Source organism: Danio rerio, chromosome 16 (assembly GCF_052040795.2).
Source record: "Danio rerio strain M-AB ecotype USA chromosome 16, GRCz13ab, whole genome shotgun sequence".
NCBI classification, from domain to species: Eukaryota; Metazoa; Chordata; class Actinopteri; order Cypriniformes; family Danionidae; genus Danio; species Danio rerio.
In genome coordinates this window covers 27,276,583-27,293,619 of record NC_141036.1, presented here as the reverse complement: position 1 = coordinate 27,293,619, position 17,037 = coordinate 27,276,583, and the positions used below count along the sequence as shown (strand labels likewise).

Sequence of the window (17,037 nt, the reverse complement as noted above, 5' to 3'; positions counted from 1 at the left end):
ATTTAGCTTACCTAATTCACCTACAGCACATGTCTTTGGACTGTGAGGGAAACCAGAGCACCTGGAGTAAACACATGCAAACACGGGAGGACATGCAAACTCCACACAGAAATGCCAACTGAGTCAGTCGAGGGTCGAACCAGCGACCTTCTTGCTGTGAAGCGATTGTGCTACCCACGACACCACTGTGTCGCCCCAAAATCATGTGAATAACGAGAGATCAAACATTACATCCGTGACTAATCAGCTGTTTCTGCTGATGAGGCTTTGTTTACTGTTGGTTACTAGGTTACCAATACTACAGTTAGCCACTCCAAGAACTTCAAAGATATTTACACTAGATGTCACGAATGACACCTATTGTTGTCTATTGGAAGAAATGCATCAATAGAGCCACCATTTTAGAACAGGGTGGTGCTCCTTTTAAATTAATGTGCGAGTAAGGTGCAGTAGAGGAATGGCCATCCAGAACAATAGATGTATATACATATTATACATACATCTATGATCTGGAGTTTTCCCGGTGGTCAGTATGCAAATGTTTTTAAAATTATAAAAATTATCATTTTAGATCGCTTTTCTATAGCGATGGATGAGTGACCGCATGGGCATCGCTGACAAAAATCATATGCTTGTGTGCATGGAAGTGTATTTTCCTCCCTCCCTTTTAAATTCGATGTAATCCATGTCCTGAAACACACCCCCTCTCCTGCTTTTAATTCTCATTCTAACGGAGGGAGAAATTCGTTTGTAAATGAATCCCCGTTATGAACGATTTGTTCACTTAGCCGACAATAATACACAGTTCTAGCACCGCAGCATCTTGTTGTTATATTTTATTTACCTTGTTTGCTGATTTTATTCAACAAAACTAGCATAAACTAAGAATTCAGTGCGAGTTGGTGCTACTTTGCCTTATGGTGAATGCAGTAAGAGGCTGTATTATCATCAATATTTGTTGAGCACAAAAGTTTGTAACATACAAAAATGTAAAAATCTAAATCTTACCTATAAAATGTTCTGCCTTTGTTCTTTGTTTTTTTTTTGTTTGCTCATTACTACACTGGTACGCAGTGCAAAAGTCCAGCATCTGACTAGTGCGGTTGAATGACATTTGTCTTGGAGCACTGTACAAATGTGGCGGCACTATTGACGCATGCTCAGGGTGCGTATGCGATATCTAGTGTGTATATCTATGTACCAACTTGAAGGAAAGCCAACCTCATATTTGGATTTTTTCGGTAACACTTTATAATAACTACACACTATGAACCATTTATTAAGCATTAGCAAATAGTAAATTCATTATCTGTTAAGCATTAACTCTACATTAACAAACGTTAGTAGTCAGTTTAGTACAGCCACAAATGCTGTATTCTTGACTTATAAGCACATGTGTAATGTGCTTAATCATTGTATTTTCATACTTTGTTATTATTATTTTTTTATTACTAAAATAACTATTGCATCATTTACAAATGAATTATTTGAGAGAAGTTGCTGGTTTTTAAGGTCATTCAGAATGCAGAAGTAAATGATTAATAAACTATTCACATTAACATTTATATGTCTTATTATTCAGGCATATAATAATAGTGTGTATAATAAATGCTTTATTAACTCAACTTCATGCAGTTTTGTGACCTAATCTAAAGTGAGGATTATTTAAGCTTTATAAATCCCTTATAAATGACAATTAAAGGCTCAGTTAAATTCCAAACAGGAAAAAAGAACGTAACTGACTTTATTCATTTCTATTCATGTAAAGATACACAAATGTAACTGTATTAAATAAAAATATATATATTTGCAATCTTAACTTTTAAACATCTAAACATCAATTAAACAACATTTAAACATCCCCAAATAACATTGAAATGTTGTATCATAAAATGTTAAATAATATTGTTTTATTTTTTTATATTTTGACACTCCTGTTATTCAGCTATTTTTTTTTCTTAGATAAGATTGCAAAGATTGTTGTTCATTTGATACTAATTTAATTGTCACCTATAACGGATTTATAAAGCATAAAAAGTCCTTACTTTAGGTCACAAAACTGCATGAAGTTGAGTTAATAAAGCATTTATTAACATACCAAATTAACTATTAATATATGCCTGAACAATAAGATATATAAATGTTGATTTCAATTGTTAATTAGTCTTTTACTCACTCATTCTGAATTATCTTAAAAACCACAAACTACTCTTAGATGCAAATGGATAATGCAATACTTCAGTTAGTCATAAAAAATCACTCAGTCACAAAGTATGAAAATACAATGATTGAGCACATCAAATATGTGCTTATAAGTCAAGAATACAGCATTTGTAGCTGTAGCTATAAACTGATTACTAACGTTTATTAATGTAGAGTTAATGATTAACAGATAATGAATTCACTATTTGCTAATGCTTAAAAAATTATTCTTAGTGTGTAGTTAATATAAAGTGCTAGTGTTTTTTCTTGTTTGCAAATACTTGAAAGATTCGCTTAGGATGAAAGCAGACTTCCACACTGGGGAAAACATGCTTCGGTGGTCAATGACGACAGGTTTTCAACATTCTTCAAAATATCTTTGTGTTCAACAGAAGAGAGAAGCTCAAAAATATTTGTAAAAGTAGATGGCGATAAAATAATGACTTAACTTTCATTTTGGATGTCTTTAAGCCCAAGTACACCTAGTTTTAATTGCTTAATTATAAATACACATGCTGGGTGGATGTGTATACTTTGGATTATAATTCTCTGTAAAAGATCCATTCAGCCAATCAAATCCTAATGGGAAATTACATAATGTGAGGATAAAATGTTTTAAAATTGTTGTTTCGTGTGCCTACTGTGATTTAATCCAGATAACTGCATCTCTATTGGAGAAGGTGGGGAACGCCGGAACTGAAAATCAGTCCTAGTCACTCTTGATCCTGTAAGGATGCAATACGCCGCCTAGAGGAGGCACTTTTCTTCTTTAAGAGGAGCTTGAGCTGAGGAAGAGAGAGAGAAAATGTCAGCCAGTGTTTCTTATTCTTTTCACATCATGTTTTTTTTTTTTTAATAAGCTCAAGTACTATCTGAACAAGACAATAGTTTGTAGGGCACTGTATATGCATGAGTGCTTCTGAAAGCTTGCTAATAAAGCAAGGCTGCTTACTCTCTCTCCTTTGTCTCCGCTCTGCAGTAAATGTGCGGGCTGGTCATTTTCCAGGTTGCGGATGCTGGGATCAGCACCATGTTTCAGCAGCAGCTGGATCAGTTCCTCCTGATAGGGATTTCCATGCAGACCTGCGGCCATGTGTAGAGCAGTGTGCCCATGAGCCTGAGAGGAGACAAACATTACACAGAGTATGATATATATATATGAACTCTTGCTCTTTTTTTTTTTTTTACTTTATATGTCCCACAATTCACAAGAGAATAAAAGTAGCGATGATTGATTAACATTATTTTGGGTCCACTCTACTGTTAGTGACTTGTCTGTGAGGAATATCGCGCATTGTGTTGCCAGGTTTGCCATTTTCTAGCAGAGTTGAGATGCTTTCATATTATTGCCACAGGCCGAAATGTGCAATTTCAACTGAATATGAACACAATTTCAGCCAAGGTGTACACAGCTGGGATAGCTTAATTAGCATTGTTTTTTTATGAGGATCTGGCAACCATGATTGCAGACGATGTTCCATTCACACCATCAACGATAACATTAGTCTATTTCAATACAGGGATTACAAAAATACACAAGCTCAAAGAATTAAATCAGTGGGTGGTTAGCGTGTGCGCACTTAGGATGTGTCTGAATCCACTTTTGCTATTTTACGAACAGGAAAAATGGTCGGTGTGCCCGGCGCATGCTAAAAAGGTTATCCTTATTCTCTTAATGAGTTATCTACCATTCCTTTTAAGAGTTGTGGTCACAACGGTCACATTCAATATCTACATAGCAGACTTGTGGAAAACGGTGGCAGACAGTGGAAAAACTGAACGCTTCACTAGTGAGGAAACAGACATGTGTTGTGATGTGAATGAGCCGGATTGCACCAAAAGCACCGTGAAGTCAAGAAGGCATGAGAGGAGGTAATGGTTTTTATATTTATGTAGACAATAATCACCTTTTACATTTTAATTAATTAATTATTTTGAATTAATTAATTAATACATTAATTAATACATTAATTAATTAATTAATACATTTTAATTTTCATTTTAAAATATGTTTGTGTGCCCCTGTGTGTGTAATAAGCAGCACGTACATGTGTTGTAGACCCACCTACAGGTGCATATAACTAACATGCTCTTAAAAAAAAAAAACTTGCACGTATACTTGGCGTATTTCAGTGCCTCATAAAAGCAACATGCCAATAATTCAACTTTACACACCTCCTTTTTAGACTAGCATGCTCGTGGGCACAAATGAGGTCAAATACATTTGATACAACTTGCGGCGCAGAATATGAAAATGATTCCAGTGCCGGGCGTAAACTAAACTAGCAAAAAACATTTGCGTCTGGCACTGGGAGTGTGTGATATGCCCCACTGAGTTGTTCACTCAACCAATTCATTCAAAAAGAATGAAGACCATTCACAAAGGCAACAAATTACTGTAATGAGTGAGTCACTGGTTTAGTCACTTAATCAATTTATTTAAAAAAAAAAACATTTTTAAAGGAATGAAACTCTTCATGTCTTCATGAGCAATTCGATGTGAATCATTTAACCAATTTGTACAATTCATGTATGAAACAAATTACTGGATTAATGAGTGAGCCATTGGGTCGTTCGCTCAAATGATTCATTTTAGAACTTTTTAATTATTTAATTTAAACCGAATTTTTATGAGTGACTCAGTGAATCATTTAAACAACTTGTTCAAAAACTTAGAATCTTTCAGGAATGAAACACATATTGTATATTTAAGTGAGAGAGTTTTTTTTTTTTTACGAAACTAATTTGTTTAAAACAAACAAAACTAAAATTCTTATTTTTTTTCAGGAATTTCAAACATGATTTAATAACCAATTGAGTGAGTTGTTTATTCAATTTGTTCCAAACAACTTCAGGCTGAAATTACTTTAATTAAGAGTTGGTCTTTGAGATTTTTACTCAAATTATAACATAAGTGGACATACGTCTTTCACAAAAACAACTTATTAAAAATTATTACAAGAACAAAACAGGTGTTTTTGTGAGTCCAAATTTAGTTTTTCTGATGGAGCAATAAACAAGACAACTTCATTGAATATAAAATGTAAGCTGTTCATCATAAACATCTTGTTTACATGCTCAATAGTATATATATATATATATATATATATATATATATATATATATATATATATATAATGTTTGGCATGAGGTGAGTGTATTATTAGCTACACTGTAAAACCCAATAGTCAACGTTATCAATGAAATGAGTGCAGTTGCCTCAAAATTAACTGAAAGTTAATTCTACTCATTTGAAAAGAGTTTTGAACTCAGTGTTGAAGGTAATGAGTTAATTAAATACTTCATTACTTTAGCTTAAATAGAGTAAGTTCACAGTACTGATATAGATTCGTTTTGTAATGGTTTGTAGCAATCAGTTTCCTCAAACGGTTTGAGTAGCCTTAACTTATTAAGTTTTACAGTACTCAGTTGGTTTGAGTTCTCTTCATTTATTGGCCTTTACTGTGCTCAAATCGCTTCATTTACTCAGAGTAAGTTCACAGTACTCATTAGAATTAGTTTTTGAACTTAAATGGTTTGTTGCAATCGGTTTCCTCAAATGGTTTGAGTTACCTTAAATTTTTGGGTTTTACAGTGTACTTAAATAAGATTTCATATGTGCATGATTAAAATCAATATAATGCTGTCATCATATGACTCTCACTTTCAAGTTGATGAACTCCTGCATATTAGGGAGCTGATGGGCTAGAAGGACGCGCACAAGATGGATATTCCCCTCCTTCACTGCCAGGTGAAGAACTGTCTTGTTGCTTTTGATTTCCTGAAAAAGAATAAAAAGGCAAATTAGTCAACAAAGTGAAACTGATGAGACTTCAAAGCTGGCATGACTGAGGTTTCCTACCCGCGTGTCAAAAGGAAACCGCACTATGCGGAACAATGACAATATCAGTTGTTTGTCTGTCTGTCAGAAAGGAACATTAGGGAAAGATTTGATTCCTATATGGTGGAAATCTAAACCACAGTGTGTCAATATTAGTATCTGTAATTCTTGGTTGCTGCTGCTAACTTCATAAAAAATGAAGTAACATTGTATATACATTTCCATTTAAAAGATTGGGGTCAGTCATGGTTTCTATAGAATATTTTTTCCTTAGAACTGAGATTAGAATTGCTTCTGACATACTGAAGTTATGACAATTTTGCTTTAAACAACAAAAATAAAAGTACTTAAAATATAAACAAATTAGAAAACAACTATTGTAAATTTCACAATAATAAAAAAGACCCAAATCTTTCAGAAATATATATATGATTCATCAAAAATTATTTTAAATGGCTTTACTGTGTTTTTTTCCAGTTGAAGTATGTTAATGTGGTCTATTAGGGCAACTTTTGGCAAAGATTAATTAAAATTGACCCTAATATTGTTGGCATTAAACTGTGATGAAAATATAAAACCGTAAAAAAGCCATTCAAGGGAATACCTGACTGAGAATTGAAGCTCCGGCATTTATAAGAAGCCGCAAGCACATAAGTTTATCTTCTGCTTGATTCTGTAGACTGCCATCAGCCAGCCATGTTGAGGAGGAGGAGGAAGCGTTTATAGCCTTCATCGTGGCACTGTGAGAGATCACTGCACAGTGCAGAGGAGTCAGACCTAAAGACAAAAGATAAAACCAAGACGTCTTACATCTAAGTGTGACCATTCAAAATGTAAGTGACTTCTGTTTCTTTAGTGAGATATTATAGAAGTCTATTAAATAAAGAAAAATCCTGCATGTTTTCTTTAAAAGCAGCAATTTCTCTTCAACTGAAGAAAGATAGAAAACTAGCAATTTGAATTAAGAGGGGGTGAGTAAATTACCAGGATATTTTTATTCTATAACAGCTAATCTCCCTCAGATCACTCAGTAGAAAAGTGAAAGGAGAGCTTATATATGATTATAGGTTACAAGTAAATTAGATATTATATAAGAAGTTATGTGTAATGAATAAAGTATGGTAACTAATGGACCCCTAACGGTCAACAGCATCTTAAATCCTTGAAAATGTTTAATATTTAGATTTTTTTAAAAACGTATGTATATATGTAAACGAGTTTGCGACCAGCGCATTCCACCTGCAGGACCAGATGGTTGTCGTTTGTATTAGGATAGGATAGGATAAACTTTATTTGTCCCCGAGAGGAAATTTGTCTGGGCAAAAAGGTGCTACAAAATTGTTATAAACAGACAGTAAAATAAAATAAAAAATAAATAAATAATAGTATTATAATGGTAAATAAAGTATTGGACTATCTCCACATCCCCTGTTCACATCCTCTGTTGCGATGTTATGTCTATGTCCATGTGTTTATGTGCTTGTTCTCTCACTGCCCTACTTTAAGTCTGGGAGGGGCTTTTTTCACCTCCCTTTTTCCTAATGTATTTTATTTCCTCTTTCTAAAGCTACCTCTCGTCTGACCTGTTTTCCCCTGAGTGAAGTTTGTGTATGGTCGGGGGCGGTCCAATTTCGCTACATGTAACAGTGCATGTGAAATTTATTTATTCATTTTCTTTTTCCTTAGTCTCTTTATTGATCTGGGGTTCTGCCACTGCAGAATGAACCGGCAACTTATCCAGCATATGTTTTACACAGCGGATGCCCTTCCAGCCTCCACCCATCACTGGGAAACATCCATACCTTCTCATTCACACACATACATTATGGACAATTTAGCTTACCCAATTCACCTATAGCGCATGGACTTGTGGAGAAATCCGGAGTACCCAGAGGAAACCCACGCAAACACGGGGAGAACAGGAGAACATGCAAACTTCACACAGAAATGGCAACTGACCCAGCCGGGGCTCGAACCAGCAACCTTTTTGCTGTGAGGCAATCACGTTACTCACTGTGCCACAGTGATGCCACAATGGTTACAGGTTTCAGACATTTTTCAAAATATGATGTTTTGTGTTCAACAGAAAAAAAAGAAACTCATAAAGGTTTGAAACAAGTTAAGGATGAGTACTGTAATTGATTGCAGAATTATTATTTGGGGGTTAACTATCCCCATAAAGAAATTTTTAGCTAAAACTGTGGTCCTTGTTGATTTAAAAATGCAGGTCAATGACTACTGCACTGAGAGTAAAACAAACAAACAAATAACTAATATAAAATAATAATAATATCTATGGCTCCTAACATATCATTGAGGTCTGATTAAGTGAAAGGATCTGCCAGGTCTTTAATGTATCTTCAAGAACTTTCTCTATTTATTTTGCTTTGCCTGTATTTCTTTTTTTACTTTGAAAGTGCACTAACTTTATTTTATATTCCTCTAACCACCACAGAAGATAAGATTTAAATACATTGTGGGTGGTCTAAGGGAGAATGAAATTAGGAACTACAATAATAATTTATGCGCTCCTACGAGTCCTTTCTTTCTTTCTTTCTTTCTTTCTTTCTTTCTTTCTTTCTTTCTTTCTTTCTTTCTTTCTTTCTTTCTTTCTTTCTTTTAAAATAAAAAATGCAGGATTTTTTTTCATAGTGGACTTTTATGGTGACAAGTGGTTTAAACGTCCAACTTTCAGTTTCAATGCAGCTTTAAAGGACTCTAAATGATCCCACCCAAGGAATAAGAAACTTTCCTAGAGAAAGAATAGGTCATTTTTAATTTAAAAATAAATATTTGTCTACTATACAACCACAAATGTTCATCTGGCACAAACTCAGAAATGAAAAGTAGATACATAAAAAAAAAAAAAAAAGACAAATCGTTTTGCTATAAGGCGCTTATTATTTAAGTATGACCATTTTACTTCGAAGCTGGATTGAAACTGCAATTTTTAACGTCTCTGTCACAATATGGTGAAAAAAACGGCAGGTTTTCTTTAAAAAGCTCTATTTCTTCTTGACTGAAGAATGACATGGAGGGTGAGTACATCATCAGGCGCAGTGGGTAGTGTTGTCGCCTTACAGCATGTAGATCGCTGGTTCGAGCCTTGGCTGGGTAAGTTTGTCACCTTAGAATTATAAGGTTATATCTGTCATTGTTGTCAAAATTTAGTTATTGACATTTTTTTTTATTAAATGACAACTTATTTACATTATGGGGTGTTTTTTATAAGGTGTTTACATTTAAAGACGTTTTATTTAAAAGACAAATGTTACACACATACTGTCTGCTATGGAATGCAAAAAGTTTGAAGCTCAATATCTCAAAATCATTCAGAACTCAGATAGAATTTTATAATTCCAAGGTGACGAGTTGGCATTTCAATGTGGAGTTTGCATGTTCTCCCTATGTTCGTGTGGGTTTCCTCTGGGTGCTCTGGTTTCCCCTACAAGTCCAAAGGCATGCGCTATATGTGAATTGGGTAGGCTAAATTGTCCGTAGTACAGTGTAGTGTGTGTAAATGAGAGCGTATGGGTGTTTTCCAGTAATGGGTTGCAGCTGGAAGGGCATTTGAGGTGTAAAACAAATGCTGGATAAGTTGGTGGTTCATTCCGCTGTGTTGACCTCTGGTTATAAAAGTAGTAGGCCAAAAAGACAGTAAATAAATAAACATATTCTGTATCAGCACGTTTTAATTTCTGGTTGAATCTTGTTTGCTAGAGTTTAAACAGTTTGCAGTTTTATACCTTCAAAATTACGAGCCTCCAGGTCCATACGGCGTCCAGCATAGAGAATAACCTATTAAAGCACAGTATTTTTAGATGCATGCTTTTGCGATATCGAATCATTAACATGTGGTGTGATTCTCTCACCTGCATGACCCGAGGGAAACCATACGTTGCTGCAAGATGAAGAGCGGTTTGACCATTGACGTCACAGATGCTGATGTCTGCCTCAAGATAGAGTAAATCCTGGACTATGTCTGGTTGATTGGCAGTTACAGCCACCAGCAAAGCAGTCTGGAACACAAAAGGTCAGTGAATGCATTAATAAACAGAAATATCATGAATAATTATGGATTAGATTTATCCAGTTTTTTTTGTTTGTTGGACTATTCACCTTGCCCTTGTGTTCTTTGGAGTCCAGCTTCCCCAGTCCATGAAGTTTCTCTGCTGCAGCAAATGCATATTCCCTCAGGCCTTTGGCAGTATAGATATGTAAAATGCTAACAGGGAGGAAAGACAAAGTTTCAGTTCTCATTTCATGCGCGAGCTCACTTTTCAATAAGGCTTAAGCTTACACTGTGGTTTCATTAGTTAAGAACTTTGAGGACCCTTCTGGTGAAGCCACTACTGGTGTTTTGCTGACAATTTAATTGAGAATTTTACATTAGAACAGTATTTGACCTGTTTGAATGAATGTTGTTTGGGCAAATGTCTTAGATGACTGTTGCTTTTAAAATATACTGCTTGTATTCATTATATGTGCACTTTTTTTTACAGTCCTGTATGATGTATACATACTAAGGCATAATAGTCATTACATTACCTGGTAACAATTAGGTATTTACCTAGGTACTCTCCCTAAACCTCCCTCCCCCTGACCACAACTTTAACACCTGTAGTTACCTTACATAACCCTAGTATGTAGGTGAGTTTACTGTAAGTACATGGTAAGTACATGTACTGTAAAATAAAGTGCAACCCATGCAGGTTTTAAAGAGTGTTTTTAATGATTATCAAGACAAAGTGAATTATTCAAAATTATTATTATTATTCAGAATGTTTAAATAATTTAGTACTGTAACTAACCTGTAATTTTAAAGTGTTTTTCAAGTTTATTTGTTTAAACCTTTCTACATATCATTACTTTCTCACTGTTTTAATACAAATTTTAAGCTGTCACACAACACCAAAGCTTTAAGTAATCATTAAGTAGATGTATTAAAATTATTTGACTAGAAACAAAGATTTGCTAAAAACTTATTTTTGCTACTTCTTTTATTGGCCATTTTTTTCTGGGAAAACAGTCCCAAAGATATGGGTGTAGGGCTCAAAAAAATGGTTTTAGTTTTTGTGAGAAATCTAAAACATTGTCATTTTTTTCAGCAATGATACTATTAAAGAAAAAAGTCAATAAAGACTTTAACACAAGATTGTTACAGCAGACCATGAACCCACAAAAAAGAGAAAACAACAGTGATAATAATAAGAAACATATTTTTTTTAGCTAAATAAGCAAATTAGAATAAAGAATTATGTTGCTGATGACTGTAGTAATCTTGCTGAAAAACGCGTAAATAATAATAAAAACACGTAAATAATAATAAACAAGCTTACATATAGCTTAGGAATGGTTTAACATAAAGTTTTGGCGGTTTTAAACCTTGACTTTTCCAAACTGCGGTAAACCTTGAAAACAGTTATCGTCCCATGCCTTGTGGTATATACTCTTTTTAAAGTTCACTTATAGGGATAGTTCACTCAGAAATAAAAACTCTGCCATTACTTACTCATTGTCCCCTTGTTGAACACAAATGTTTATAGTGAAGAACGCTGAAAAAACAGCCACTGACTTCCAGAGTAATTTTGTTCACAGTACTATGGATGTAGATTTAGATGTAGAATATCAATATTTGTGCCAAGGTATTTGTATGATTGCACATTTTTGACAATCTGATGAAATGAAAGTGTTTACCTGTGTGTGAGCAGCCTTCCTAATATCGACTATCATATCTTTTGTCTTTAATACATTTAACTGAAGATATGACTCCTCGCGCCATCTAACAAAATCACTACTCGACCGTTATTATACCGTTTCATTATCATAAAGTTGGCTGACAATGACAGTGTCATGTCTATTTTCCCACCTACTCTGGCACATATTTGTGTAAAGGATGTATAACTTATCCTTGCAACTTCATTTACTGGACCGTTTTTGGGAAAAACTTTATTTTAACAGTCCCAGAGTTATGGGTGTCATTCATTAACTCGTTCACTCATAGATTTTTTCTAACATTCTTCAGAATATCTTGTTTTGTGTTCAACAGAAGAAAGAAATTCACAAAAGTTTAGAACCTCTTGAGTTTCAGTAAATGGTGAGGTCTGCAACAATAGATCATACTTTCAAACTTTGTTTTCCATCTGCAGTAGTAAATCTCCACCCTGAACGACATTCATCAAGTTCCATTGACTTACGTGTCTCCATCATCGTCCTGCCAGGTGGTTCTGCTGTAATCCATGCTCTGCAGGAAGACTCGAGCCTCCTGCAGCTTCACCATGTCCATCTGTGGTCTGTACTCCTGGAGGCCGTACGGGCTTGAGTGATCCCCCACTCGGGACTCAGATGGCCAACACAAGCCTGAGCTCTGAACCGGGACCGATACAGTCAGGTCAGTCACTGCTGCAGTTACAGGGCACTCTGTTAAAGACTGTGAAAACAGAAAGACAACAGTCAGATAATTTTTCCCATCCTCCATATGGATTTTCATGCTTCAAATAGTTTAGATGTTTTAAGCCACAGGTAAGCTGACTCTTGCGCTATTTGGTTTCATGTTTCATACTGCACAATTGAACCAGGGTATTCATACACTGTTCAATCCTAAACTTTGGGTAAGCATCCTTATTTGCATATTTTGCAGTGTGATTCTATCACGTGACCTGTTTGTTTATTTAAAAGCACTATGTTTTGTATCCTCATATAATATATTGTTGACTTAAGTTCAAGGTTAAATGGTCTATTTTTCACTATAAATGATCATCTGGCATATTTCCTGTCAAAAAGTCCTCAAATTGTTAATACAAAGCGCATTATATTTGTAATTGTGCCCAAGTCCTTACCCCTAGCCCTAACCGATATTTACCTCTGAAATCAGAGGAAAGTTGTGGGTTAACAGGAAACGTGTAGAAGCCCTTTACCCTTGTTTATCCCTTATCTTTGAATCCAAGGTATTTGATTGGCTGTCAGCTGTGAAGCTTCTAGCACCGCATTCTTTCAAATGCATTTCTGCCAGTGCAAGTAAATATTGTTCGAGGTTACTCTGGTGCCACAGAACTGATCTGAGGGCATTTTTTTGCATATATCAGTGAACGTGCAAAAAGCAGAAGGAAACCAGCTATATCAATGTTTTAGACAGTCACAGACACACTGTGAATCATATATAAAGAGAAAGTCTGACGGTAATAGAAAATGTGACAGCTGGGGAAATAAGACATTGTTTCATTCTTACCTTTAAAGTCCTAAATGACACTGACATCACAAATATTTAAATAAGGACAATAATCTATAGATCAGAACCATACAGAGTGAAATCTCCACATTTAAATACACAGGATTAATGGGTAGCTTCAGGTTCAATATGAGATGTAAAACATTAATCCATAATGTTCTTTATTTGAGATCTAAGGTCTCGGCTGTGAAATGCCCTGTAGCTTAGAGTTCCTTAACAGGTGGGTCACGACGCATTTTAAGAAGTATTTTAAGTGTGTCGCAGAGTGTCCTTGTGATGCATGACTATAATTTGTAAAGACTTGTGAAAGCTTATGATGTTTCAAGTGCAGTTTATATGAGATTGAAATGTCATGTGAAGAGTTCAGATGCAAAAACCTCTAAATCAGAAATGGCCAAATTAGGGCCCACAGGCCAAGGTAACCTTTGATTTTGCCCACTACCACATCTGAGAATGATGGAGAGGGTTGGGGTGAACGACTTTAACAGATCCTCATTTCTAATTTGACGTAACCTTTTACGTTTGTTTGTTTGTTTTATTACTGAGCAACATTTAGCTAATTAATTGTAAACAAATCTGAGGTTTTTAAAACATACTGTCACTCGACAAATAGAGGACTATGCAGAAGACATTGGTGAGCAAATCATGGCAAAAACTTGTGTAACTCCATTCTGCTCTAAATTAGATTTGTTTTGTTTTTATTGTAATAAGATCATTATAAAATGTAAAAAAAAAATATATATATATACTGTATTAGTTATAATAAAGTAATGTTTTAATTTAGGAAATCATTCATGGCAACCATATTTAGCTTCAGCCCAGTAGCCTGAATAAAGTTCGGTTTTCATAAGAAAAGGTTTGGGCACCCCTGCTGTAAATGCTGTGTGAAATTTCAGCCTTCTATGTTTATGTTCAGTTATTTCACTTTTGAGGCAATAAAAATAACCTCTTCATAGCTATGAAAGTAAAATTACCGAGCCTACAGACACGAGCCTGAGGAAAAATTGTCATTTTAGAAGAAAATATCAAACTGCACAACTCTTCATGCTCTCTAAAACAGTGTTTCTGATAGAATGCAGCAATCACCATTGTTAACTTCAATAAGAGAAATGAAGAAATCTGCTAAATGTGCGGTTTCAGCAACAACCCTCAAAACAGTGCTATGATAAAGTCCTGCTTGTTATACAGTGCTCTTTATACCTTTATACAGTTAAAAAGTTATACAGTTTAAAAAAAAAATCATTTGTACTAAATTGAACTAAAGCAGTTTTAATTTAACTAGAACTATACCAGTACTCTACACCACTCTACACCAAATTTCATATAATTTTATAATTCAATTTAATTTATATATATATATATATATATATATATATATATATATATATATATATATATATATATATATATATATACACACACACACACACACACACACACACACACACACACACACACAGTTGAAGTCAGAATTAACAGCCCCCGTTTTTTTTTTTTTTTTTTTTTTTAATTTCTGTTAACGGAGAGTTTTTTTTTTTTTTAAACTTAATTTCTAGAATAATAGTTTTAATAACTTCTCTCTAACAACCATGATGACAGTCAATAATATTTCACTAGATATTTTTCAAGACACTAGTATTCAGCCTAAATGGTAATTTAAAGGCTTAACTAGGTTAATTAAATTAATTAGGTAGGTTAAGATAATTAGGCAAGTTAGAGTATAATGGTGGTTTGTTCTGTAGATCTTAAAATATAGCTTAAAGGGGCTAATTATTTTTACCCTTAAAATGTTTTTTTTTTTTTAATTAAAACTGCTTTTTTAATAGTCGAAATAAAACAATTAAGACATTCTCCAGAAGAAAAATATTATCAGACATACTGTAAAAACTTTATTTGGGAAATATTTAATAATAATAATAATAATAATAATAATAATAATATTCAAAGGGGGGCTAATAATTCTAACTTCAACTGTATATGTGAATGAGAATGAGAACCATTGCTGTGGCTCTTACGTATAGCTGTGTTGTCTGGGCATCCTGGCAGTCTTGGATTTGCTGCGGGCTGTAGGCACTGGGAAGTGTCTGTCCAGTCTGAGTAAAGTTTGGTGCGCTGGAAGAGCTGGACATGAATGGGAACGCGCTGCACTGCTGATGAATGCTGGAAACATCCCATCTGTTGTATCGAACTGCTGCCATGTCTGTGTAGCTTACACTGGTTCCTGCAAAGAAAACAATCATCTTAAGACTCTCAATTCCAATTTTAAGATCTAAATTCTCATTGTGCTTAGATGGGTATTCTTACCAGCTGTAGGAGATTGTACTGATGCCAACACCTGCTGGAATCAATTTGGAGGATGATTAATGTTGTGGGACGAATAAAGCCTCAAGACATTTGTACTTTATTATGCTTGACTCACTGGGACAGAAGCTGCTCCACTAGCAGTATAAGATGCTGTCGAGCAGGATGGAGGTGCTGAGGTGGAGGTTTCTCTCTTTCTCTTCTGCTCCAGGAGTTTCTTCACTGTGGGAAGAGGGTAACACACCTTTTCCTTCGGAGCTGGGGAAACAGATTTTTTCTTTGCTGAAGCTATAACGTACAGGAGACTGGGATTTATTCTGAATACTCAGAACATTTTTGGCAAAGAAGATTTGTGAACATTATAGTAAAGATAAGTTAAATATAGCACACCTCAAGTAGTGCTTATTTTTTCGAGGTTAAATCATTAATTCCATTCTTTCATTAGAAAGAATGGCATCCAACAGTAACAAAAATAGAAGATTCCTATAGGTGTAAAATGCCTAATCTGATGGAGCTCAATAAAAAACAGACTGGTAGTTTTGTTTTGTTTTATTTTACACAATATATGATCATAACTTCCTCACGTACACTTACATACAGTTGAAGTCAGAATTATTAGCCCCCCCTGTTTATTTTTTCCCTGTTTTCTCTTTAACCGAGAGCAGATTTCTTCAACACATTTCTAAACATAATAGTTTTAATAACTCATTTCTAATAACTATATAACAGCTAATAATTAAAATCTAATAACTATACAGCAGGGGTGCTCAATCCTGTTCCTGGAGATCTACCTTCCTGCAGATTTCAGTTGCTACCCATATCAAACACACCTAAACCAATTAATTAGGACCTGAACACCACTTGATAATTACAGGCAGGTGTGTTTTGATATGGGTAGCAACTGAAATCTGCAGAAAGGTAGATCTCCAGGAACAGGATTGAGCACCCCTGGTGTACAGCTTAAAGTGACATTTAAATGGCTTGACAGGGTTAATTAGGTTAACTAGGCAGGTAAGGGTAATTAAGGTTACGTTTCGTTAGGGATAGGGTTTCGTTTCATTCTTTTTTTTATAGCACATTTTAATCTGTTTTTATATTATTTTTTTTTAAATTTTTTTTTATACTTGTCTCTCTTATTCCTGTTTATGTATCTGATTTTATAATGATGGTTTCAAAAAAATAAAAAAATTTGCCTAAAGGGGCTTATAACTTTATCCTTAAAATAATGTTTTAAAAAAAAAATTTAAACTGCTTTTATTCTATTCAAAATAAAACAAATAAGACTTTCTCCAGAAGACAAAATATTATCAGACATACTGTGAAATTTTTTTTGTTAAACATCATTTGGGAAATATTTTAAAAAGAAAGAAAAATTCTAAGGGGGGCTAATAATTCTGACCTCAACTGTTTATGCTAAGAATTATCTTTCACTGTGAGAAAATGTTCATTCTGCTTCCATATGCTT

The 17,037-nt window shown here is 34.4% G+C and overlaps 2 protein-coding genes across 6 annotated transcripts in view; one reads left to right on the top strand and one right to left on the bottom strand.

Moving 5' to 3' along the window:
- Positions 1–2,634: 2,634 nt before the first annotated feature.
- Positions 2,635–17,037, bottom strand: part of nfkbid (nuclear factor of kappa light polypeptide gene enhancer in B-cells inhibitor, delta) — a 70,528-nt gene continuing 56,125 nt past the window's right edge. Inside the window, 11 exon segments of the mRNA NM_001435885.1 lie at positions 2,635–2,987; positions 3,155–3,319; positions 5,867–5,983; positions 6,648–6,820; positions 9,790–9,841; positions 9,916–10,062; positions 10,163–10,268; positions 12,241–12,473; positions 15,287–15,492; positions 15,576–15,609; positions 15,691–15,830. Of these exon segments, the coding sequence (NP_001422814.1) occupies positions 2,916–2,987; positions 3,155–3,319; positions 5,867–5,983; positions 6,648–6,820; positions 9,790–9,841; positions 9,916–10,062; positions 10,163–10,268; positions 12,241–12,473; positions 15,287–15,492; positions 15,576–15,609; positions 15,691–15,830 (1,445 nt within the window). The 3' untranslated portion in view covers positions 2,635–2,915.
- Positions 3,182–17,037, top strand: part of si:ch211-79k12.2 — an 83,679-nt gene continuing 69,823 nt past the window's right edge. The window contains exons 1-6 of one of the 5 annotated variants that reach the window (XM_087286129.1): positions 3,182–3,345; positions 3,945–4,074; positions 5,874–5,953; positions 6,723–6,876; positions 9,930–10,076; positions 12,265–12,434. The gene's annotated coding sequence lies outside the window, so the exon portion shown is untranslated. Of the gene's footprint in view, positions 3,346–3,944; positions 4,075–5,873; positions 5,954–6,722; positions 7,015–9,878; positions 10,077–12,264; positions 12,435–17,037 lie in introns of those variants that run through there. The other 4 variants (XM_087286132.1, XM_087286131.1, XM_087286130.1 and 1 more) reach the window with 4 other exon arrangements.